This window comes from Gracilinanus agilis, chromosome 3 (genome assembly GCF_016433145.1).
Source record: "Gracilinanus agilis isolate LMUSP501 chromosome 3, AgileGrace, whole genome shotgun sequence".
Classification (NCBI taxonomy): Eukaryota; Metazoa; Chordata; class Mammalia; order Didelphimorphia; family Didelphidae; genus Gracilinanus; species Gracilinanus agilis.
This window is the reverse complement of record NC_058132.1, coordinates 562,093,270-562,118,790: the sequence shown is the minus strand read 5'-3', so window position 1 is coordinate 562,118,790 and position 25,521 is coordinate 562,093,270. Positions and strand designations below refer to the sequence as shown.

Below are 25,521 nucleotides of genomic sequence, written 5' to 3'. Positions count from 1 at the left end.
TTTAAAAGTTTGTTTTAAAATTAGTTGTTTAGAACTCTGAACATATTTCACTACAGAAACATTACTATAAATAATGATTAAGTTCTAAGACTAAGAGACAGTCATCCTTTTAACTAATAATGTAGTTGAACTCTCATACTAGCATAAACTCTGAGACTTAGATAAAGGAATTAAATTAATAGTACAAGGAGCAAATTTTCCCCTTCCTTTCTTGTTTTCATTTTCCTTTCTCAAGAAAGGAAACAAGAAGAAAGCCTGACATGATGGTAGAGTACTGAAACTAGATAAAGTCAAGGTAGATTTAAATGCTTTATGACCAAGAGTAAATTCAGATGGATAACAAATGTTAAATATGCTTTGCCAATTTTAAAACACTCTGTTGTCATTTATCATTATTATTATTTCTTAGGTTTCTGGAAGGCTAGATAAATAGGATCCAAGTTCTTGAGACCAATTTTTTAGGAACACAGGATTTAGAAGAAGAATCAACCGTATTCACACCTTGCGTTTTACTGATGAAGAAACTGAGGTCCCAAGAGGTTAAGTGACTTGCACAAGGTAACAGAGGCAGAAAGTAGCCAAGCTAGGGTTCTTTCACACAATCACCACCTACTTCTATAATCTTAGCAAGTCTATAAAGGACTTTCTTTACAATAATTCTGACGGTATTATCTCTTATTTTATAAATGAGTAAACTATTTCTGAGAATCTGGTGACTGCAGCTGAGGTGGGATTTGAACCAAACTCCCCTAACTCAATGTTTCATAACATCCTACCTGTTACCTCTTTCTTTGGAGCTCTCTTCTGCTTCCTTATGGCCCTTTCCCCAGGTCCTTTCTCTAATGCCAAATACCGCATCTCAACCAGGCTTGCCCCACTTTTACCTTTAAAATTATTTCTACTCCAAAATTATCTGGAAACTGCCTCTGCCCCTATTGAAAGTATACATTATCAGGAGCAGTTAGGTAGTTTAGTGGATAGAGAGCAGGCCTAGAGACAGGAGGTCCTGGGTTCAAATCTAACCGCAGACACTTCTAGCTGTGTAACCCTGGGCAAGTCATTTATTTAGTCAGCACTGCCTAGCCCTTACCACTCTTCTGCCTTAGAATAATTACAAAGGATTGATTCTAAGACTGAGAGTGAGGGTTTTAAAAAATCCATTATCTCTGAAAATGCTGAAATTATTTTCCTTGTAGTTTATTAATGAATGATGCTCCCAAGTCTCCCAGAACAATGTGTATTTTAGGATCTTAATTCAGGTTAAGTACCTGATTAGTATGACTTTAGACAGTGAACAGAATAAAATAAATTCAGATAGTACTGGATAATATATCCTTCTGAATTCAGCTTAGTTCATGGCCATAAGCCTAAGATTATATATACTTTTAGGACATCGTAATGTTGACCTAGAATTTAAAGTGCCCTAAAATGAACAACTTTTATTTCAATCAGGCTTTTGAGATCTTTGGGGATCTTGACTATAATACAATGTATTCTACCCCTACTAACTTTGTATTACTTGCAAATCTGGTAAGCACGCCACCTAAGACCTTCATCCAAATTACTGATAAAAATGTTAAATAGCTGGGGCATGTCACTAAATGACTCCTGAGATGACCTTGATGACTAGAGTAGTCTGGCCATTTGACTTGTTGTAAAATCTATTTAATCATTATATCTCCATCTTGTAAAAAAAGAATAACATGACAGATTTTCCTAGATGATGCTTTCCTAAATATCTAAATAAACTGTATATGGAGTACCCTTTCTTAACTGCCAGTTGTAATGCAGGGTTGCAGCAAAAGCTCTTGCTTTTGCAAATCAACTGTAGCAGCCCTGACAGTTGGAAGGAACGGAATGTCGACCCGGGGTCTCATGGCAAAAACCAATGGAGCCTGGGAGTATAAATATTCCTGCAGAACCAAATGAGGGAGGGGCCTTTTGCTTTTGGGGTTTTTGGGCTTTGCCTGATTTCCCTTGACCTCTCCCTTGACATCCTACTATTCCCTGGATTTCCCCATTGGGCCCTAGGAGGAGGGTATTTTTGGTGGGTGGAAATTGTGGGAACTAGCTTCTATAGGCAGGCAGGGACAACCTAAACCAAGCCATCACCTCATCTAGTAATCTGCTGAACCTTATCACATTAGGGCAGTGAAATTATCCTTGGCTGAGGAAGCTGAGTTCCTCTGCCTGATCCCCCTCTTCTCTGACCTTCCCCCAGCACCAGCTTCTCCCTTAACAGCAGTTACCAGACCTTAATGCCCTTTCCCCTCAGCTTACCCTTGGCAATAATAAACCCCTTTGGCTTTATACAAATAGCTTCTGGTGAATCATTGTACCATTAACTAGCGTAAAAGCTGAAGAGGGAAAGAATAACTTTCTTTTATTTCTTGGGGGATAAACCAGGCATCCATCTTGGGCAAGAAGTGGATTAGCTTCCTCTTCCTGTACACTGGGATTTGTTCTCCAGAAGGGAGGGGGGCTCTTTACTCCTCCCCTCAAGGGAGCTTAGAATAACAGCAGGGGGCTGAATAAAACCTTCAGCCAGGCTCTCACAATTTCTGGCTGACCTAAGTTACTCTGTATTAAGAGATAGCCTTCCCTGCCTGGAGACCCAGCTGACATCACCCTAGAACCCCAATACTAGCTTGATTGATTAGCCATTCATACTTCCATTTATTCCATAACACAATTTCGTAATCTTGTTAAAAAAAAAAAGAGTTACCAGTATGCCCTGTTCTTAATGACACCACATTAATTCTTGGTAATTACTACTTCCTTTCCTAATAATGCTAACCATCTAATATACTCTTTTGAAAACCCGGATATTTGCCCTTCTGTAGTCCTGTGGAACCTCTCTTGTCTGGCCTCTGGGACCTTTCCTAGATTACAGACTAAGGTTGAGCAGCCATCTGCACTGACTATTTCAGCTGTGCTGGGACAAAGGGTGCCTGGGTCTGGCAAGCTGAATTCATCACAGAAAGCTTTTTTGGGGGCACTTGAAATCTGTTCTCAAAATCTAGAGCACATTTCAGGCCTTGCCCAGCTTTCTTCTTATCACAAAGCAAGAGCAATCAATATCCACCAAGGTTCCAATAATTTCTATTTCTGAGTCTAGAAGAAAAATAAAAAGCAAAGAAAGGAACTCTCAGAAGAGTAACTCAGAGCATACCCATCATCTCTTATGATGGCTTAAGAGTAAAGGCTGGAATTAGAGTGATATCAAGGGAGTTTGGTGTCCTTGAAGGCTAAGTTGTCTCATTCCACCCAACTAGACAATCAAGAATAATCCGAGGCAACTCCAGAAAAAAAGCAGTCTTAAGCCTCCCTACCCCTACTCTTCTACTGCTGAAGGTGTGTGCAAATTCTCCCTCTTTAGAATTTTAGTTCTATCCTTCTCCTTTCCCTGACTCTGGTGACAGGAATCACAGCCATCATGCAAAATAGTTATCAAAGGCAATTCCCATTTTAACAAACAGCACTCTTCCACATTCGTTTTTGAGTTAAAATTTCCCCAACAGTGAACAGATAGTTTTATTCTGTATATGTAATAAATGTTTTTTTTTTTCAAAGGTGAAGTTTGAATTCTTGGGCATAAACACCTTTAAAAGAAACTATTGCTACTCAAGTTTAAAGATTCAAAGTACATGGATTCTTGGAACTTGTGCAGATGTAGCAGGTGCATATCTACTGAAGGAAGCTCTACAACACTATGGATACTCCATCATGTAAGGAGTATATTCCACTCAAAGTCAACATAGCTAGCTACATAGCTAATGAACCACTTATTAATATGCTTGACTTCAACCACCATTGCATTAGAAAATAAGGAGAACGATTAGAGATTTTTAACTATTTGGGACTTGAAGACCTTTTGATAACTGGGCCTTAGTTTCTTGAGGTAACCTCTAGACAGAACTGGGAAAATGATAAAAAAAAATAGGTAGAGACAATGATATTAGTAAAGAACAAAAGAAAATTTGTCATAGATAAACAAGGCAGATAAACTGGGTACAGAGTCAATAATTAGAATATCTTATGTCAGAAGTATCAGAACTTTGGGCATGTTTTACAGTATAACTAAAACAAAATCATAATGAAAAAAGAGACTCACTATCCAAATACAATGGAAATAGCCAAATCCAAGAATTTGGACACTGAAGGAATTACCTTGGATTTTGCTGCCTTCAGAAGGACTTCATAATTTGACGGAGGAGGAGCAGGATGTTTTCTGAGCAAGGCATTTTCAGAAAATTCTTCATGGATTTTCTTTGCAACAGAAACGTTGGCAAGCAACATAAATTCCTCAACCATGGAATTTGTTTCTCTGTCAATGGAAAAGAATATCAGGGTGTGGAAAAATGGGAACACTAATATACTGTCAGTGGACCTGTGAACTGATCCAACCATTCTGGAGAGCAATCTAGAATTACGCCTAAAGAGAGACAAAACTCTGTACACTCTTAGATCCAGTAAAACCACTGCTGAGTCTACTTCCCAATGTAATAATTTAAAAAAAAAAAAAAAAAGGAAAAGATCTTACATGTTCTAAAATATTTATAGCCACTCTCTTTGTGGTGGCAAAGAACTAGAAACTGAGGAGATGTCAATTATTGTGGAATGGTTGACCAAGTTGTGGCACTATTGTGATGGAATGCTATTATGCCAAAAGAAATGATGAGCAGAGGGAAAGCTAGGTGGCTTCATGGATAGAGAGCCAAGCCTAGAGTGGGGAGGACCTAGGTTTAAATCTGACTGCAGTCACTTCCTAGATGTGTGACCCTGGGCAAATCACTTAATCTCAACTTCCTAGACCTTACTACTCTTCTGCCTTGGAACCAATACTTATTAATTCTCAGAGAGATGGAAGGGTTAAAAAAATGATTAGCAGGTTAATTGTTTTAAAAAAATGTAAAGACCCACATGAAATTGCAAAAAGTTTGCAACAAGTAGATCCAAGAGAGCATTATGTACAGCTACTGAATGTCTGAAAAATAACTTGTGAATGTCCATATCCAGAGAAAACCGATAAACAAAAACACAAAAAACATAGTTTATATATACTTTTTTTTTGTCAAACAATCTTTCATAGTGCTGAGAGGGGAGAGAGGGAGGGAGCAAGATACCTGGGAATTTTAATGTAACCAGCAAACTAATTTTAAAAATTTAAAAAAAAAAACCCTCAAGATTTTAAAACATAGTGGGAAAACAAATCACATTATTATTTTTACTAGCAATTAAATGGAGGAGTCAATGTATCCAGTACAAAGTGCTAGATTTCAAGTTAAGAAGAGAGAAGTTTGAATTCTGGGTATGCCATTTCCGTATCTGTGTGACCTCCTCTCTGGGCCTGAGGTTCCTCATTCTCCAATGTCCTTTTGAGAGCAAAACCTACTATTCCACTAATTAAATGTATACTTGTATATACATTATTTTCTTAATGCAAGTCCTTCTCTGTTATCTCCTACTCACATCATCATGATTTTGGAACCTTGTAGGCTCTGGCAGCAGAGTGCAATCTGACTAGTTAAAGCTTTTCTTTAGTCTCCACTGTTCTTGATTTCACTAATGATTTGAATACTCATGATAATACCACCTCTCTCAGGAAAATGTCTCTCAGCTAGAGGTCTTAGTTTCCTTATCTATAAAAGGAGGGGACTGAATTTGATGGGCTATTCCAGATCTAAGTCTCTGATCATATAAACCCTGCACAAAACCTTATTCCTTTTTATTTCTTCACACTATGCCTCCCCAAATACCTATTATATACCTAGCTGGTTTTTCATAATTAAATATCTCCCTTGGTTTCTGTTCTAACCTAGGAATTTGACTGAAAAAAGGGGTGATAGAGAATGCTAACTAGAGTGAATTCTGCATCCAATGAAGGATATGTCTTCCCATAAATCCCCTAAAGAGAATCCATTCAACGTGTGCTAAGAATCTCAAAATAACTATCCAACTGTTTGTTTTTTAATTTTTTACCAAATTGGACCACTTCTGTTGCTGGGCGTATATATTGAGGGACTGGTGAGTACAATACCCAGGCAGAGGTAATCTTATAGTTCTTGGTGACACAGCTCTAGAGTTTAAAAAGTAAGAATTTCCTGAAGCTTAATTACTATGGCCAAATAATTTACCAGTTAGTGGCTAACAGACTAATAAATTAGCTCACTATAATTAGCTATATTGGTTCTTAGACTTATGTATTACCAGGTCCTTGAGAAACCTTTCTTATCTTGATAGCACTAGCCAGAGCTTGCACTCCACTGGCATAAATTTATAAATGTTTAATAATATTTAATAAATAATATTTTAGTGATTTAAAAAAATATATTACTATTATTCCAAGTATCCTGTTCTCCCTACCTTAAGCAAAACACCCTCATAACAAAGAAAAAAACAAGATCTAAAAGGTGGTTCTGCAAAATCAACTGATAAAACAACTAAGTCATTCGACATTATATATAATATTTCACATCCACAATCCTCACACATCACAAAAAAAGAAAGGAAATCCCACTGGCAGATTTAAAAGAAACATTGGCAACCTCCATATCATGAGTATGATTTTGTGGAAGACAATGGAGAGATTCAAGTGTAATTAGATTTTAGCATATTCCCAATGAAAATATGATAAAGAAAGGGTAAAAAGGATACCCTAAAATAATGAGAAAAGGAGATGGGTCAAGAAAAATAAAAGATAACAGAAAAGACAACTAGTACTGCCCTGAGACCCAGTGTTAAGACTTATAGAAAGGTTTCTAGCTCACTGGACTGTGATCTTTAGGTTTATCACAAGACATGGAATAAAGACCTTCAAATTGGGAAGATCTCTTTGGGATCTGCACCATTAGAGGGAATGTTCACACTGATGAGATCACAAATGAAATATATTTCTTTAAATGCTTGCCATCTTAGAATCAATAATAAGTATCAGATCTAAGGCAGAAGAGTGGTAAAGACCAGGTAATTGGGACTAAGTGACTTGCTGTGATAATTAGATTAAGTCTACACTGCCCATCTTTAGATTTAATCACCAAAGGTGAGAGCAAAATATTTTAGTGATTTGAGCACCACTCACCTTTGGTGATTAAATCTAAAGATGGGCAGTGTAGACTTAATCTAATTATCACATTGCCCAGAATGAAACAGCTAGGAAGAGTCCCTTTGAAGAGTTCTGTCTGATTTGAACCCAGGACCTCCCATCTTTAGGGCCTGGCTCTCAATCCACTGAGTCACCTAGATATCCTTATACTTAAGTATTTAAGTTAATTTTTAGTAGCCAAAGGAAAATAAGTGTTATACATGCATATCCACTTATGCGCGTATATTCTAAATGTTCATGTTGAAATTCAAAATCTTATTCATCTTTTATTAAAAAATAACATACCTAAGTTCCTTTGTCTGAAGATCTATAGGGTCATGAGTTTCACTATCCACATGAAAGCGAACTTCCGGAGAAGAAAGTATCAAAGCCCTTAAAAAGAAAAACAAAAAAAACAAATGACCCTTAATATTATAGTCAAAAATATGAAAATAATCCCTTGATAAAAACTAAAGAATGTGTTCAACAGAACTTTGCGGAAGGTCTTAAATATAGAAGCACCTCTGTATTTTACCAACTAGAATTAATAAATTCCTATTTGGGGATATAGCTACTCTTCTGAAAGCTTAAGCTTTCAATGGTCCTTCATAATTTAAGAGCAACTGTTTTAAGCACTATAACTAGTGGGATCAGCCTTAGTGAAAAGATGTCAATAATCTAGAAAGTGACTTTCAAAACAGAAATATAGCAGAATTCATCCAAAGTCCTGGAGTACTTTTATAATTCTTTACCTCCATCTTCTTTTTCTTTTTATTAATTTTTTTAAATCCCTTACCTTCTGTCTTGGAATCAATACTGTGTATTGATTCCAAGGCAGAAGAGCAGTAAAGGGCTAAGAAATGGGGGTTAAGTGACTTGCCCAGGGTCACATAAGTAGGAAGTATCCGAAGCCAAATTTGAACCCAGGACCTCTCATCTGTAGGCTTGGCTCTCAATCCACTGAGCCACCTAGCTGTCCCCTTTTTTTTCTTTTTAATAAATATCTATTAAATCAGAGAAAAGAGTTAAAACTATTAGACAGAACTCCTTCCAAAATCAGTAATCAAAGAGGTTTTATTAGGTGGTTTGAGGAATCAGTTTGTTCCTAGTTAATGGGATGATGCTACTGGATGAGAACTACACTTCTTATCAAGCATCTTATTACATGATAATGCTGAGATATTTTTTAGTCATGTCCAATTCTCCATGACACCATTTAGGTTTTCTTAGCAAAGATACTGGAATGGCTTGCCATTTCCTTTCCCAGCTCATTTAACAGAAGAGGAAACAGAAGCAAAACGGTTATATGACTTACCCAGGCTTACCCAGCTAGAAAGTGTCTGAAGACAGACTTGAATTTAGGAAGATGAGTCTTCCTGACTCAAGGCCTGGTACATTATCCATTGCCCCACCTAGCTATCCCATCTTAGCTAGAGATAAGACTAGACTGGTAATTTCAATGGTATAAAAAATTGCTGGGAAGAAAAGCCCTTTAACCAGTATACATGCAGCTCTTAATCTTAGGTGCTTAGAGTGGTAAGAGGTTAAGTGAAACAGTATGTATCAGAGACTTGAACCCAAGTCTTTCCTGGTTCTGAGTCCAGTTCTCTGTCCAATGTACCATACTTACTTTATAGCATTTGTTATTTAAATATATATCATGCATATCTGACATACATATATCATACATGTAGCACGCAAACAAACCTAACTATAGTACTTGATGCATACTTTAAATATTTTCTACCCAAGACACTAAATGTTTCTCTATTACATATGATAAACATTGGCTTTCAAAAAAGACATTTTAATGATGATATCCAACTTAGATATATCTAACAAATAAGGAAAATATACCCTGCATCAATTCTCCGCCTCTTCAGAATTTTTGCTAGTTTATTTAGTCCACGGAGACTAGTGGTAATATCATCATTAACGGATGTTGAATCAATTCTCATTTGAGCTTCTGCATATGTAAGTGAGGCCTGGAAAGAGAAGTTGTAAACTAACATGACAATAATGAACAAGAAAATTAGAGTTGTGACTTCCTGCCTCGGATAAAAATCTAAAATCCATAATATCAAACTGCTTAAAATCAATAATGGAAAGGAAATTTTGAGTAAAGATTCCAACTTTCAATTCTGCTATTCTGGTCTATTAAACTAGCATTTTTCAGAGCAGAACCTCGTTATCTACCTAAAGTCAATGTGATACTGAACTATTAAGAAATTACTTTACTTCAGTTCCCTTCCTCCACTTCCATTGGTTATTTCAGTGTTTAATTGAAGCCTAAGAACCAATGAGGTGAAGTAAATGTGAAAGTTTGGAAACTAGCCTAGATAGTACAGACTGTTCCAGGAACAATATGGTAAGATCCTTTAACATATAATGTTCAGTATGCAAATAATTAAAAACATGTAATAGCCTATGCAACATCTTATTTAATGTTTCTGGGTTTATTTTTTCATCTGTGAAATGAAAACTTGGTCTAGTTCAAGGCTTGACAAGTTTGCTTTGGCTTTAGATGTCAAGTTAAAATCTAAAAACCAGATTAATCCAATTAATTAAACTGTCTTCAAATAGTCAAACATAATTGGTTCATCATTTTTCCAAGTAGACAGTGGGAATTTCAAGAGCCAAAGGTAATCTTATCCCCAACCCTAAAATTACCACAAAGGCAGAGTTAATATCTTTGGGATAACCAACAAAGACCGGCAGTTCCCTTGGTATTTGAGCAGCATCAGCAGTAGAAGAAAACAGAAGTAGAACCATGTAGCCTCTGACAGAAAAGTACTTTTCACCTTTTAAAGAGACTGCCTATAATTACCCCAGTGTTTGGTAAGAATCCTAATGTACACAATTTATTTCTAAATCTTCTATTTTCAAGTTATTATTTCAGCATTGTAGAAAATACTAGATGCTCCAGTGAAATCTCCAGATAAGATGATGACCTACCATCCACAAATTGGCATGATGGCAATTAGATAATTAAGATAGTCTCTCACTCTTACTTATTTTGATTCTATGATTCTTTGAAGAAAGATCAAGGTAAAGATGGGATTTGATCTTATACCAAAAGGTTACAGAAAGTCCCTAAAGTGTGCTTCATACAGACATAAAAACGTGCCTCAATGTCCCTGCTTCACAGTTGTTATATTGGAAATTTGGGGGTCCTTGAACTAATTTTGAGGTCCCTGATCTAAACTTCCTGTGGACATTTAGGGCTCTTTGAACTACATTTCCCATGATTCCTCTTGCATAATCAGGTGGGCAGGAAGTGTAATAACGTAAACAGGAGTATAAAGATTGAGGACCCGATTGGTACTTCCTCTCTCTTTGTGATCATGGAGCAGGAGCGAGGAGGGGAGGAACAGGTAAATGGCGGGTCTCTTTTAAAATAACTCAACAGGCACATGGCTTCATTTTTCTAAATAGCTTTCAATAAACCCTTTGAAACCATGATATTTTTAATTTTATCACTCCATACATTAATTTTATTTCTAACACAGAGAAGCCCTACTAACAAAGGAGCCACCATGAAAATAATAGTGTTTTAAAGTATCTATGAATACAGAAATGAAAGAGGAATTCATTATATTCTAGAAGTTTCACAGAAGTTGCAAAGTTTAGAAGACTCATAGAAAGCCTCCTAGAAATCGCCTTTCTAACAGTTTATCTCACATTGCCTGATTTTTGACACACAATTCATTTCACTGTTATCATCAATTAGAAATTCATTTGGGTTAAAAACATTTTTTTAAATATAAAAACTTCTATACTTAAAATTCTCTGTCCTAAACCTCTGTAAAACACTAAGCTTTATAGCTTTCAATACAATTTTCAATAGGTAAAGTGATACATTATGACTGTTTTCAGTCTTGCTTTTCCCTAACAGGAACACAAGGACAAAGTAGATAGTTCAAAGCTCTAGATTTGAAATATTTTCTTTCTTTTTTTAAATCCTTACTACAATGTACTAGGCAACTGGGGTTGACTTGCTCAGGATCACACAGCTAGCAAGTGTCTGAGTCCACATTTGAACCCATGTCCTCCTGAATCTAGGCCAGGCACTCTATCCATTATGCTACCTAGCTGCCCTAGTTTGGAGTATTTTCTAAAAGAAAGGCTAGGGAAGCTGGCAATGTAACTTCTCTAGTTTTCTGACTCAAGTAAATTTGGGCAATCTTTTTTCAAAGCACCAATTTTTTTTTTAAACAAAGAAACATTTTACACTTTACCTTTGAATTAATGGCACTTTTTGTAAATCTTGTTTTTAAAATTTCAGCATTGTGATTCATTTCCCAAATACATGAAAAGGCAAGTCTAGAAAAAAAGATGCATAAAATTAAAATAGTGATGAACATTAAATGTAAATATTAAGTCTTATGAAAAAGTATGCATAGATACCTGTCCACATTTGATCTTAATGAGCATAAATTAGAGCTAAGCAATTCTGGAACCATATCAATTCTCTGTAAAAGACAGAAATAAAACCTTAAAAATTATTTATCAATATGATATGAAATTTTATTCATATTTTCCTGCTAACTACTAACTGGGGAGGAAAATGAAATCTTAAGGAATGAAAAGAAAAACTGTTTTTAAATATGAACTCTTAATGACAATTCTACATTTCTAGAACACAAAGGAGGAACTGTGGTAACATGGTATAGTAAGAAGATTAAACTACAAGTCAAGATTTCTAGGATCTAGCTTTGGCAGAGCTGACTTTTCTTAAACAAAAACTTTTATAATTTACCTTCGAATTAATGACATTTTTGATAAACCTGGTTTTTGGTGTTAATTTTGGGCAAATCAGATGTGAACTTATAAAATAGAAAGCTTAGATGACCTCTACAGTCCCTTCTTCTAATTATTAATATTCTAATTGTGCTACATATTTTTTTATATATTTAATTTTTACATATATTTTTACATATTTACTCACTGCCTCTTGATTCAAATGCAAGGTCCTTGGAACTAAGCATTATTCAATTCTTTGTATTTCTATTCATAGAGAATAACAGTTCTTTGGCAAATACTAGGTGTTTAATAAATGCTTGCTGATTGATCCACTCTATTAGATTCTATATTTCCATCACAACAAAGACTGCTCTGAGCTAGCCAAACAGCAAATAGGAAAAAGCTAAACTACTTCTAATTGTCATCTGGGATACTCACAAGGGAGTACATTATTTTCCATGACATAAAAAACCTGGGTCATCCACATATGCCTAGCCAAGTTCACAAAAAGAAAAAAGAATATATCCACTGTTAGGATTCAACATTAGTAGGATGAAAGGCTTCACTAAATCCAGAGAATATTCTTCCTCTCAAGGAAATCTCTCAAATAATCTTAATCAAAAGCCTGTTAACTCTCTTCATTAATAAGAAAAAAAATGTTACAAAGAAAAATGACTAAAATTTCACTTGAAGTTTGTATCATCAAACAATAACTTTCACACAGTAGCCATGTTATTAATATGTGCTGAATGAAAAATATTTACTTTTTCACAAAGATATACAGTTGTTCCTCTCTTAGCTGACTCTTGATCCAAAGCATTTCCTGGTCGAATGAAGTGGCTAACATCTGCAATGTGAACACCAACCTCAAAAGACAAGAAGTAATTAAAAAAAATGACAAGATTCTGCATAATTCATTAACTTTCCTAAAGAATATCTAAGGAGGAAGAAATTCAACAAAAAAATAAAAATGATACATCTAACACTTTAATCTAATAATACAAATCCATTAGTTTCTCTAGCTATAATAAACACAACTTTACAGTAGCACTTCACAAATAAATTCTACCAGATTAGATGAAAATTATTCAAGTAAAGGTCTACTCAAACATAAATTATAAAATGAACATCTCCAGCAAGAAGGACCTTGTAAAAGGAATACCTCTAGATTTCCATTTTCTAGTTCTCGACAATGTAAAGCGTCATCTATATCAGTACACTTTGGAGGATCCACACTACAAACACAAAGATGTCTCAAATCTTCTCTATTTTTCATATCCTATAAAGTGGTATAAAAAAGGAAAAAATTATGTATAAAAATTCAGCAGCTGGAGTAGGATCAATATATTTCAACTAATAATTAATCCTTTGATGAATCATTGTGGCCTAGAGGTTACCCTTAATCCTCAAAGTGATACTCGCAGAGTACAAGCTCTGAGAGACTGGCAGGCTTGGAGGGGTTTCGGTGGATTTGATAATGGCCTCCAACTGTAATACCTCATACTAAGTTAATTATCAGGAGATTTCAATCTATATTAGTGGAGAAGAAAACATTCTCTTGAAATCTTGAGACCTTATTATACTTATACTACTTTATAACATATATATTTTCCCTATACCTCACTGGTATGGGTAACTCCTTCTAATAGCATGATTACAATACTTCTATGCTATTTTATCTAGCCTGATTCTTATGCAAGTATTCCTATAAATCCTCCATTAGTTTTTAGCTCATTTAAATTTATACAATATGATATTTCATATACTACTAATAGTGATTATTAAAATACATACATAGTTCATTTTTCCCATGTTAGTTCAAATGTGAATTGAGGCTGTTTTATTTTAACATATCCAAACCCTAATATTTGTGATAAGCAGCATATTTACCCTTGAAAACCCAAAATATGCAATTGCTCTGCTTCCTGAGAGTTTAACTTCTGGCCAAGCATAAATGTTTTTTCCCCCACATATTCAAAGTATTTTGGCCAATGAAAAACAAACAACTAGATAGCTTGAACCATCAATTGATAGATAAATGTAAGGGCAAAAACCTCTGATTTCTCATTCTGCTTAATATGTTATAGTTATTCCAGCAGCATTATCTTTAAAAAAAAAAAAAAGGTAAAACTAACAGTCTGAATTTTTTATTGGGATGAGTGGGAGATAACATGACAGGGGTTGTACTTGTGCTAGGCTAAGGCCCCACTTTTTCTCTAAATGGGTACAGCTCATTTGGCATCATTTTTCTCTCACCTCTTCAGTGATATTCCAAGGCATCTTTGGCAGGAAACTAAGAACAGCCTGAGAGAAAGGCTGGTGGGGAACATCATGTTCAAGAAGAAGAACTTCTGTTTCAGTCTCTTTATCACCAACAGCACCTAAATTTTTTACAAAGTGACCCTAAAAATAACAGATATTTCAGAAGACATTTACAATTCTTTCATCAGAAACCCATTCCCCTATTAAATTATTATTACTATTGTTTAAACAGCTTTCACAATTTACTCTTCCTTAAAAAACCCAAGGAGTTGGACAGATACACTGTCTTCCAATGAACAAATGGGAAAACTGAAATCTGTGGAGGTGACAAGACCTTTCCAAAGATGTTTGTTTATTTATATGTATATAAAGACATATATATATAAAGATTAGTCTTTGAATCTGCTTCATAGACTCATCTTATATGGACCTTTAAGAGGCATTTCAATTCTAGAAAATTTGAAAATTAGCTTTTTCATGAATTCATTTCTCACAAATATAGACAAGCAAGCTATTATAAACAATACCTTAACTTGGTTAAGTTGAAGATAGCATCACTGTTTTGGATTATATGCATAAACTAAATAAAATTGTGTACTCTAAAAAGAACTTACATTAGGATATCTAGAATTCTTGGGCCAACCATCAATTGCAACAATAATTCTTTGTCCTTCTAAGGTTGAAGCTTGTCTTGTTTCTATTCGAATTCGAGGTATTCTCTTGTCAGCAGGTGTAAAGAGATGCCTTCTTGACTAAAGACAAAATAAAAATGTTCTTGGTTGGTCATAAGTTCCTCAAAAAAGTAAAAACCTCTTCCTCTTCATTCTAGTAAAAGAAATCCCTCCATTGGAACCTTGGAACATTTTCCTTCCCATCTTCTCAAGGAAATTGTTTCAATAATCATTCCCTCTTTTTCACATATCATTCTCTTCCCATCTGCTTATGAAATCTTATTAATATTCTTAAAAGAGCCTTCTTTCATCCATCTACTATCTGTCTTATCTTTCCCTATTACTTCTTTAAAAAAGCTGTCTATATCCAGAGCCTCTAAGTACCTTAACCCTTCAAAACTGGCTTTCAATCCCAACCATTTTCCTGAAACTTTAAACCACAAAAAAGACAATTATGTAGTGCTTTACATGCATTATCTCATTTGTTCCTCATAATAATACTATGAAATATATACTACAGATGAGAACACTGAGGCAGAGAATTTACTTACTTTCCTAGGATCATATGGTAGTAAGTCTTTGAGGCAAAATTTGAAAATATCTCTTCCTAACTCCAATCTCATTGAATTATCTACTAGAACACACTGCCTCATCAATGACTTCTTTAATTTTTTCAAGGCTAAACAGTACATACTGGTGCTTTTTTTTTTTAAACATTACACTCACAGAAAATTCTGGATATAACCACCAACCCACAACCTTAGGATTCTTCATTTCTTTACAACAAAGAAAATGGATTAAACAAACCCAGAAGGAATAGTCCCTATGTCTCACAATATAAGAAACATTCTACACTTTTAGGTCTCCCCAATGAAAGGCAAGATTGCATTTCTTCGTCTCTTCTATAAGGCCAACACTGGTCATTACAATGGTCTATTTAATTTCCACATTCTCTGCATTTACATTATGGTAGTCATGCTTTCTCTCGTTCTACTCACTTCACTTTCTATCACTTTCTCATGTTTTCATTGACTACTCCATGAATTCATCATTTTGTATTGTGCAAGGAATATTTCATTAGTCATATATCACAATTTTGTTCACTCATTTTTCAACCAATGGACATGCACTTTGTTTCCAGTTATTTCTTTTTGGCTGGCACCAGAAATGTTGAAATATTTTGGCATTTATGGGTCCCCAGCACTGAAATTGCTAAGTCGAAGGGTATGGATATTTCAGATATTTTCTTAAACATAACCCAGTGGTTTCCTAGAAACTAAATGGTTTCTTAGAAATGGGTCCAGAATTTCTAACTCTACCAACAGTATTCTAAATGTCTGTCTTTCCATGACCTCTCCAATGGTGACTATTTCTGCCTTTGTTATCTTTGTCAGTCTGTGAAGTACTGAAAACACAATTGTTTTCATTCAGATTTCTCTTATTCTTCTTTCATATGGTTGCTGAGATAATCTAAGACTGATAGCCCAATCAAATTAGTACCTCCAATTTTCTTTCTTCTTTCCTCATATTCCACCCTCTGAAGCTTTTGATCTCTCTAGCTACCTCTACTAAATACTATTCTCCTCTGATCTCAGAAAAACTACTCCAGTTCTGCTTCTCTCCCTATTTCCCTAACCATTCCACTATTTCCTTCACTATTCTTCTTCCTAATCCTCTGAAATGAGTATTTGGTCCTCTTTTCTTCTCTCTCTTCATTCTCTCTCTTGGCAATCTACTTTAACCCCAAAGCTTGAGCTATCTCTGTGTGACAGGTCCTAAATTTCTATCAAAAGGCTTAAACTGATTTTGAAGTTCTAAACTTATTCTACCAACTTCCTTCAGGACACCTCCACTTGGATGCCCAACTAGTTTAAATGCAACATGTCCAAATACAAGATTGATGTGTTTCCTACAAACCTGTTCCTAGAGATTTCACTAGTTTTGTCTGTTACACCATTCCTGCACTGATAAACTTCAAGCAACCTTTGATGCAAACAGAGCCTATGTTCTCCTACCTCTGCTGCCTTTGTTCATATTATTCACAATGCCTAGAACACACTGTCCTTACCTTCACCACACACAAAGAATCTCAGTATTAGAATGACCTCAGAGGCCTTTAATTCTACCTTGTACCCAACCAAGAATCTCTTCTACAAAAGCCCTGAAAAATGGCCATCTAGTACTGTGATAATTAGATTAAGTCTACACTGCCCATCTTTAGATTTAATCACCAAAGGTGAGAACACCTCCAATTTTGGGAGGTTCATAACCTACCTGTGCTAGAGTGGGTGACAAATCAGAATCAACTGATCACCCCCTAGGCAGTACTATGAGAAGTGTCTGTTGTGATTGGACACGCAAACTAGGAGGGAGACACAGGAGGTGACGCATAAGTGACCCCTTTAAAAAGAGACCTCAGTCAACTGGGCTCAGTTTTCTGGTTTGTGAAGAGGTCCTAGAGGAGCTCTGCTGGTTCATGGAGGAGTGCTGGCTGGGACACTGAGACTGCTCTTAATATCTTCTTTGGAATTCCACATGGTAAGTTTAAAGACTGAATCTTCCTGAACTTCTCTTAAGGAGCTTCCCTTTAATAGAGACTGTGACTGAAGCTTTTGCCTCCAGGCCCCCACCCTACCCTCTGGGCCTCTGACTCTCTGTTTGGGTTAATTAGATCTACCTGGATTAGAGGATCTTAGTAATTTACCTACTGTGTTAGATTCTTATTTCCTTATTTCTTCTACCTCTTCTCAATTGTAAATAATTCCTATCAAAGTCAATTTTGACTTCAGGTTATTCCTTAATTGGGGAAATTTCCCCCTGCAACCAAATTTTAATATATTCGACCAAAAACCTTCCCCCCCCCCCTTACAGTATCTACTTTAAAATCTTATAAATATAAATAAAAGAGAAAACTTCCCTATGATTTCTTTTTCTTTCTTTCCCTTAAAAAAAAAAAAAAGCTTACCTTCTGTCTTAAAATCAAAAATGCACATTGGTTCCAAGGCAGAAGAGCAGTAAGAGCTAGGCAATGGGGGCTAAGTGACATGTCCAGGGTCACAGAGCTAGGAAGTATCTGAGGTTAGATCTGAACCCAGGGCCTCCTGTCTCCAGACCTGGTTGTCTATGCACTGAGCCACCTCCTTGCCCTCCTTCCTATTATTTTCAAAACATACATTTCTTCCTAGGTACTAAGGCTTGAAACCTAGATGTCACTTTTGACTTCTCACTCTCTCACTTCTCATATCTAATCTTTTGCCAGGACTTCTCAATCACACCTCTGTAACATCCCTCAAATAAGCCCCTCTTCTCTCTTCTGATACTACCACCACCCTTATCACAGGTCCTTATCACATGACACCAGGACTATTGCATTAGCCTACCACTGCAAGTTCCTCCCAACTCCAGTTCATCCTCCATTCAGCTGGGAAAGTTATTTTTCTAAAGTTCCAGTCTAACCACCCCCAGCATCAAATACAATATCCTACTACTTGGCATTCAAAAACCTTCATAACTCAGCCTCCTCCACCTTTCCAGGCTTCTTACACCTTACTCCCTGCTATATGTACTCTTTGACACAGTGACATGGTCTCCTCGCTGCTCCATGAATAAGAGAAGATATCTCCTTGATTGACTCCAGTCACTTTCTCTGGCTGTCCTACTGGTTTACCTCAAATCCCAGCTAAAATCCCACATTCCACAAAAAGCCTTTCCTAATCTTTCTTTATTCTAATGTCTTCCCTGAGTTATTTCCTACTCATCCTGTATATTACTTTTTTGTTCATATATTTGTTTTGTCTTCTACATTAGATTGTGAGGTCTCAGATGATAGCGACACTCTCTTTTGCCTTTCTTTGTATCTTCACCCTAAATGCACAGTAACTGGCACATAGCATACATATATATAATAAATGTTCACTGACTGACCACTTGATAGCTCTAGTTCTTAGGAAATTTTTCCTTACATTGAACCAAAATCTACATCCCTTAAAAATCCACTATTCAAAGGATAGTTCTATCTATTGACATAAAACTGAACAAACCAAATCTCTCTTTCATATGGCAGCCCATGAAGATCGCAATATGCACTGCCCTAAATTTTCATTTTTCCAAGATTCTTCACAGTGCTTCACTTGACCTTGTATAGAATGGTCTCCAGGTCCTGCATCAGCAGAATGAGCCCCATATTTTTATGCCCATACCAAACTGTATGTAGTAGCAATTAGTGAATACAACATTCCATGCATAGTCTATACAGCAGAAGGATTATCATTTCCCTCAATCTTGATATTATGTTCAGGACATTAGCTTTTTTGGTTGCCATATCATAACTAAATCATTTTGAGATTGTAGTATATTAAAAAATGTACATAATACTTTTTATATGAATATATTCCCTGTTGGGCTGCTATCCTTCTTTAAAGTCCAACTCAAATGCCACCTTTCCTATATAAACCCTTATCTAATCCAGGCTAAACTGGACTTTCTCCCATACATAAATTACATGATACTTGTTTGCAACTCTTTTAAAGTGATTACCATGGAAGATTATGTATGAACTATGTTTCTTATCCAGTTACCCTTTTCTAACTGGGTCCATGAAAGTTGGGACCAGATTTATCTAAATGTTGTATGTCCCCTTACATCTAGCATAGCATTTTGTAGAGAGTAGGCATAAACAAATGGCAAGTAGGTATTTCAAATATTGTTTAAGGAGACTGATTTTCACTTACCTCCTTAATATCAGACTTGGAAAGCATGCCACAAAATGGCCTCCAGTTCCTCTTTATTATACCTACCACTCTTCCTGAAGGTCTTAACATTTTCTCATTAATAGCAGTTTTTAGCTGCAATTTAAAAATAAAAACAACCAATTATTTAGCCATTTTCCCAATAATAAAACAAATGACAATTTTTCATGAGTGCATGTACTACATATACCGTATATATATACTGCAACATCAAAGCTCTAAATTATGACATCACAATAAACTGTATTAACTCAAAATTTCTGTGCAACTGTGACCAAATATTGCTAAACCAACAAAGATGTCACTAAATTCCTAAAAACCAGATGCTATATGAACTCTAGTTTGACTCTATTTTCTATATATGTATCAAATGCAAATTTCTTTATTTAAAAACTCTTAGAACTCTCTAGAACCTGGCTCCAACAAACCTTTGCAGTCTCATAATAGTTTATCATTCTTTATACTCAACTGGCATTCTTGCTATTCTTAACTCCATCTCCAATCTCTGCCTTTGCATCAGATATCTCTCATACCAGGAATCACTAATCCCTGACTACTGCTTAGAAGCTCGTTTCCTTCAAAGCTCAGCTCAAGCTCAACCTATATGAGATCTTTCTTCATTTCCTGAGATAGCAGTACTAGGCCCCACCACCATAACTTGAATTTATTATTGTATATAAACGTGTATTCCCTAAAAAATATATCTCCTTAAGGAAAGATCTATTTCACTTTTGTCTTTGCATCTCTAGTACCTACTGCGGCAGTTCCCATATAGCAGGGATTAATGAATATTGTTTATTAATTAGAAAATATGAGCTTTTCTATTTTAATATGGTGTTGTGTTGGCTATATACTCTTGTAAGCAAAATATGTCATTTTTTTGTGAACCATATCATGATTCTTGGCTGCACTTTGGAAAAACAAGTAAGTCAGGAATAAATATCTGTTATCAGAAGAAATTTTTTACAACTCTGGACATTCATTATAAGAATTAGAGTAACAAGGAAGAATGTGGCATAGGGTAAAGACTGGATTCTGTTTAGAGAAAAGAACTAGAAATCAGCTCTTTTAATGTGAACAAAGTCATCTAATCTCTTTGGGTTTCAGTTTCTCCATCTGTAAAAAGAGGTAATTTTGCAGGTAGTGAGCTCTAAGCTTCCTATAGTTCTAAAATTCTATGACTCAATGTCAAAAAGGTTTATTACAAGAAGGACCAAAAGGACTATTTGAAAGCAACATTTTCACCTATACACACACTCCAAGGACAAGATTAAGAGTAAAATTTTAGACTGTATCATTCAGATGGAGAAAAATTATAGCACTACTACAAATTTTACTTGGAATAAGCCATTCTAAGACTCACAGAATTAAGTAAAATGAAATAGGTAATTAATAAATAATCAAAATAAATGAAATAAGTAATCAAAATGGTTATGATATAGCCTTTTAATTCTATGTCCTTGATGATAATAAGCATTTGAAAATATCCTTTTTCGTATTGGATCCTATTAAAAGGCAATGCGGAAAATCTGTAAAACATCCAATAAAAGGTCCAGAGGGTTATATCTTCATGTAAAGTGAAATTTTAGATAAAATAGACTAAAGTGAAAATTATAGTACTACTGTATTTTTATAAGTAATTTACAGCTTGAAATAATAATCTAGTCCAATTCTTATATTTTACAAATAAGAAAACTATCTAGACTTTACAGATGATGACTTGTTCAACGTCATACCACAATAGATTCAAATGCAAGCTCCATGATTAAAAATATTGATTTCTTTTCACTATACCACACTTCTACCTAATTAACTTGAAATTCATGCATTTTAAGTTTTTATATTGAAGTCAATATTTTTCTTGCATCTGAGTTTCAAACATATACTCAAATCCACCTGTGATCTACAAGTACATTTCAAGAAAGTAGTATATTATAAAAGTAACACAGAGATAAAAGGTTTCTTTTTTTAAAACAATGCAAAGTTTATCTTAACTGGTCATAAACAAAAATAAAACCAAGCATGAAAACCTGTTTAATTTCATACAGTGTTTTCTTTTTCTTCTTCATCTTCTACATCATCTCCATTTTGTCCATCATCTTGTAAGACCACAGAAGATGGTGCTACCCACTGACTTTTGGGCAAAAGCTCTACAGCTACAATGTCCTCATGAACAGCTCGATTCAAGTTTCTAAGTCCTTGGAGGATGATCTGTACATAAATAGCAGAAGAAAGATAGAGAAATGATCCCATTACTCAATGAAAGCATGTTAAAATTTGTCTTGGTCTATGTCTACACTGTATGTGGTTCTATCTTCCTTGCTTTTTTGTTTATAAACACCCCTTTGCTTATCTCCAATGCTTAGCCATGATATATGAATATTTTCAAAAAATTATATTGAGCAAAATGCTGCTTTTTATCATTACTATAATTACTGTATGTTTTCTATTTTTCAATTTAAAAAGTGAAAGAATGGAATATTTTATATTTTTCTCAGACAATAATAAAACAAAGTGGAGAAGGTAGAATGGATGGCTTCTGCCTTATAATCTGGGAAAAACTGTTTAAAAAGCACTAGAATGGGGGGCAGCTGGGTGGCTCAGTGGACTGAGAGCCAGGCCTAGAGACAGAGAGACCTAGAGAACCTAGGTGAAGGTTCAAATCTGGCCTCAGACACTTCCCAGCTGTGTGACCCTGGGCAAGTCACTTATCCCCCATTGCCTAGCCCTTACCACTCTTCTCCTTTGGAACCAATACACAGTACTGATTCTAAGACAGAAGGTAAGGGTTTTAAAAAATGCACTAGAATACAAGCCAAGTATAAGTTTGTTACAAAGGATAATAAACATCCTACATAGAGAGTTGGACTGTTCAAATCTTGATTCAGACATTTATTAACTCTATGACTCTAAGAAGGTCATTTAATCTTTTATCCTTAGTTTCCTCATTTACAAAATGGAAATAAAAGCACCTACCAGCAGAACTGGCAGAACGGGAGAAGAGAATGAGTGGATAGAGCTAGAGTCAGGAAGACCTACGTCAAATCTAGCCTTACAAAACTATCAGCTGTGTTACCCTGGGCAACTCACTATTATGATGATGATGAACTATATAAATCTTGCCATTATTACTATTATTATATGAAATATAAGCAAAGTAAAGGGTAAGTTTGATCAAGAGGAACTTAGAAATAGTCAGAGGCTAAATACACTAGTAGCCAAGGCTTTGATAACTGTCCCCAAACTGACAAAATAAGAGGGATATGGACAAATCTAAATCCTCCCACTAAAACACATTAAATACATGCATTAGGCCAGATAAAAAGTAATGTAGTTCATATCATTCCAAACTTGCCTCTCTGTTCTCTTCATCATCTCCATGAACCCATACTGTGGCTTCAAGATAATTTTCTCTACTTGCTCTGAATGTTCCTTGAAGGTATGCACCAGATTTTATGCCTTGCTGTAACTTACTCAGGGGAAGATGCTCTGGAAATATTACTTTTCGGCTTTCTATTTCATTCTGCAAAATAAACCCCCAAAAATGTAATTAGTAATAATGCACTCAAATCTGTTTTAAATAAGTCCCAAAAAGAATTCCTTCCAATTTAAAAATAAGATGTAAATTTGCTATTTAAGTAACAATGAAATATAACAATCTTATAGATTAAAAGTACAAAAATAATACAAAGGGAAGGTTTCTTGATTCAATACGTTAGCATTAAGAAAAAGATATAATTAAAATAAAACTACTCTGGGGTATGGCATAACAAATGCCTCTTAACATAATAGGAACAAACGGACAGTATTTTGACCTCTTTCTTCATGTCACATTTCCACCAGTCCTTGTCACTTCTTTTTTGCTTCCTGCTGCTGCCACAAGAATAGAAAGAATACTAACCTGAGGAATCAAGAGACCTGGCTTTTATCTCAGCTTAATCACTATGTTTATAACCTTTAGCAAGTCACAACTTTACTAGATATTGAATTCCTCATTAATTAAGTGAGGAGATTAACAAGATTGATATCCAATTCCCTCTAACTCTAAAAGTTCCATTATTCTAAATCCAAATTCCTCCTTCTTTCCCTTCCACAAAACTGTTTCCCCATTATGTCTTTCTCATTCCTGTCAATTATAGTGTTACATTCCCATTGGTCAAGGCTTGAATGCTTGAAGTAATCTTTGATTCCTCTCTCTTCTTTTGCCCTCACAATATATAAACTGTTATCAAACATATTCTTTCTTTACATTATTACTGAAATTCATCTTTTCCTTTTCATTCTCATAACTAAAGATTTAATTCTTTTTTCATTCTTAAAATTCACTTTAAAATTTCTATGAAAATATTCAGATCTTCCAGATGAATGGTAGGGATAATGAAGATTTACTATAGATCTTCAACAACCATTCTGTTTAGTTTTTCCTTCCACTCATTTATCCTTGACCAGGGGCATATAGCCAGTACATGCCTGAGGCTAAATTTGAAGTCAAGCCTTGCTGGTTTCAGGTCTAGCATGCTAACCGTCATCTAGGTGTTTATCATCTGTCCTCAGATCTCAGACAGGACTTAAGTAAACACCTCTTTTGTGTATATCATGCACCATTATTTATTTGCACATTTATACCCCCCTCCTCCACTGAACTACCAAAGCCCCCATATTTGTATCTCATTTAGCACCCTAGACAGGGTTTTATGTGTGTGGAATTAAAATTTTCCATTATTTAATTTTTCAAAAACTTGTATTTATACTGTTTCCTTAACAAAAATGTTACTGCATGGCATTTTGGTATACTTTACACATACTTGGCACTTAATTTATTTAACTGAAAGAAATAATAGAACAAATAAACATCTTCACTCCAACTCTAATAGATATGAGTAAAACTAGTTTTTATACAAAAATAAAACATTACTGAGACATATATGGAAGTTTTACCTCAACAGTATTTTTCCTATTGCTATAAGAGCCTATTCATCCTAGATCTCCCAAGCAAAACTTTTTGATAGAAAGGATAAAAGGATTCATAAAGGAGCTAAGCATTAGATACTATCTGAAACAGGAATTCCATAAATTATGAGAACTTAAATTCTATCTCTTTGTGGCAGTCATTTTGGAAAGATTAATATAACATCAGTAATTATTTTTAACAGAACTCTTAGTATCTTTTACCTATCAATATTTATACTTTTAAACTTCATAATTTTAGGATTTAAACCCCAAAGTTGTCATTTTGCAAGATTTAATCAATATTCCTACTTTTAAAAAAACCTTTAAAAATAAAAAGCAAAATATCACAAACATAAACCATACCCCTTCATCAGATAGACAAGCAAGACGATCTACGAGTTCAGGGTTTGCTGTTAAGCTTTTTATGTATTCTTCACCTGAAAAATAATTTTTTTCAGATAAGAAATTTTAAAAAATCACGAGCATAAGAAAGAGGTAATTTTACTCATTCAAGTCCTTGAGCAATAGCTAAAATTTTCTTTGGGCCTAAAATCTCTGAAATGAAGGGCTAGCTGCCAATATAAGGACATAGGGAAAGGGGGAAAAATAACACACAAGTTCACAAGTTCCTTAGCTTAAAGATTTTTGACAATATTAAAAAAGGATATAGTGATCATGTTTATAACATCGGTCATAGGACTTGCTAAGAATGACTTTTATTTATACCTGAAAATTAGCAGTAAATAGTATTGATAATTTGGCTTACATGTATAAGCTGGTACTCCCTCTTCTATTGCCTTCTCTTTATTTTTTATGTCATTTGTTATCAAGATAACTTGAGGATGATTCTCATCTGTTGTAATTTTCTTCATGTGTTCATTGTACCATTTTGCTGCCACTCGGATAGCTCTATCATTCCGATCATTAGCATTTTCCCCTTGTTTTTGTTCTACATATGTTTCTCTAGATATGAATAACAAATTTTAAAAAAGCACATGAATGAACCAATCAAGAATCACTATTTTAGTGACAAAGTTTTGTGAGCTTTTAAAGTTCATGTCAT

At 34.9% G+C, this 25,521-nt stretch overlaps 2 protein-coding genes across 2 annotated transcripts in view; one reads left to right on the top strand and one right to left on the bottom strand.

The window, feature by feature from the left end:
* Positions 1–4,259, top strand: part of BORA (BORA aurora kinase A activator) — a 44,817-nt gene extending 40,558 nt beyond the window's left edge. The window contains exon 11 of the mRNA XM_044670600.1: positions 3,574–4,259. Coding sequence (XP_044526535.1) covers positions 3,574–3,732 — 159 coding nt within the window. The 3' untranslated portion in view covers positions 3,733–4,259. The remainder of the gene's footprint in view (positions 1–3,573) is intronic.
* The window catches only part of DIS3 (DIS3 homolog, exosome endoribonuclease and 3'-5' exoribonuclease), a 33,125-nt gene that overhangs the window by 4,704 nt on the left and 2,900 nt on the right, over positions 1–25,521 (bottom strand). Inside the window, exons 3-16 of the mRNA XM_044670599.1 lie at positions 25,225–25,421; positions 24,822–24,895; positions 22,864–23,031; positions 21,555–21,719; positions 19,491–19,604; positions 14,704–14,841; positions 14,084–14,230; positions 12,990–13,106; positions 12,592–12,693; positions 11,492–11,556; positions 11,323–11,407; positions 8,942–9,069; positions 7,391–7,477; positions 4,171–4,327 (exon numbers count right to left, since the gene is read on the bottom strand). Of these exons, the coding sequence (XP_044526534.1) occupies positions 4,171–4,327; positions 7,391–7,477; positions 8,942–9,069; positions 11,323–11,407; positions 11,492–11,556; positions 12,592–12,693; positions 12,990–13,106; positions 14,084–14,230; positions 14,704–14,841; positions 19,491–19,604; positions 21,555–21,719; positions 22,864–23,031; positions 24,822–24,895; positions 25,225–25,421 (1,744 nt within the window). The remainder of the gene's footprint in view (positions 1–4,170; positions 4,328–7,390; positions 7,478–8,941; positions 9,070–11,322; positions 11,408–11,491; positions 11,557–12,591; positions 12,694–12,989; positions 13,107–14,083; positions 14,231–14,703; positions 14,842–19,490; positions 19,605–21,554; positions 21,720–22,863; positions 23,032–24,821; positions 24,896–25,224; positions 25,422–25,521) is intronic.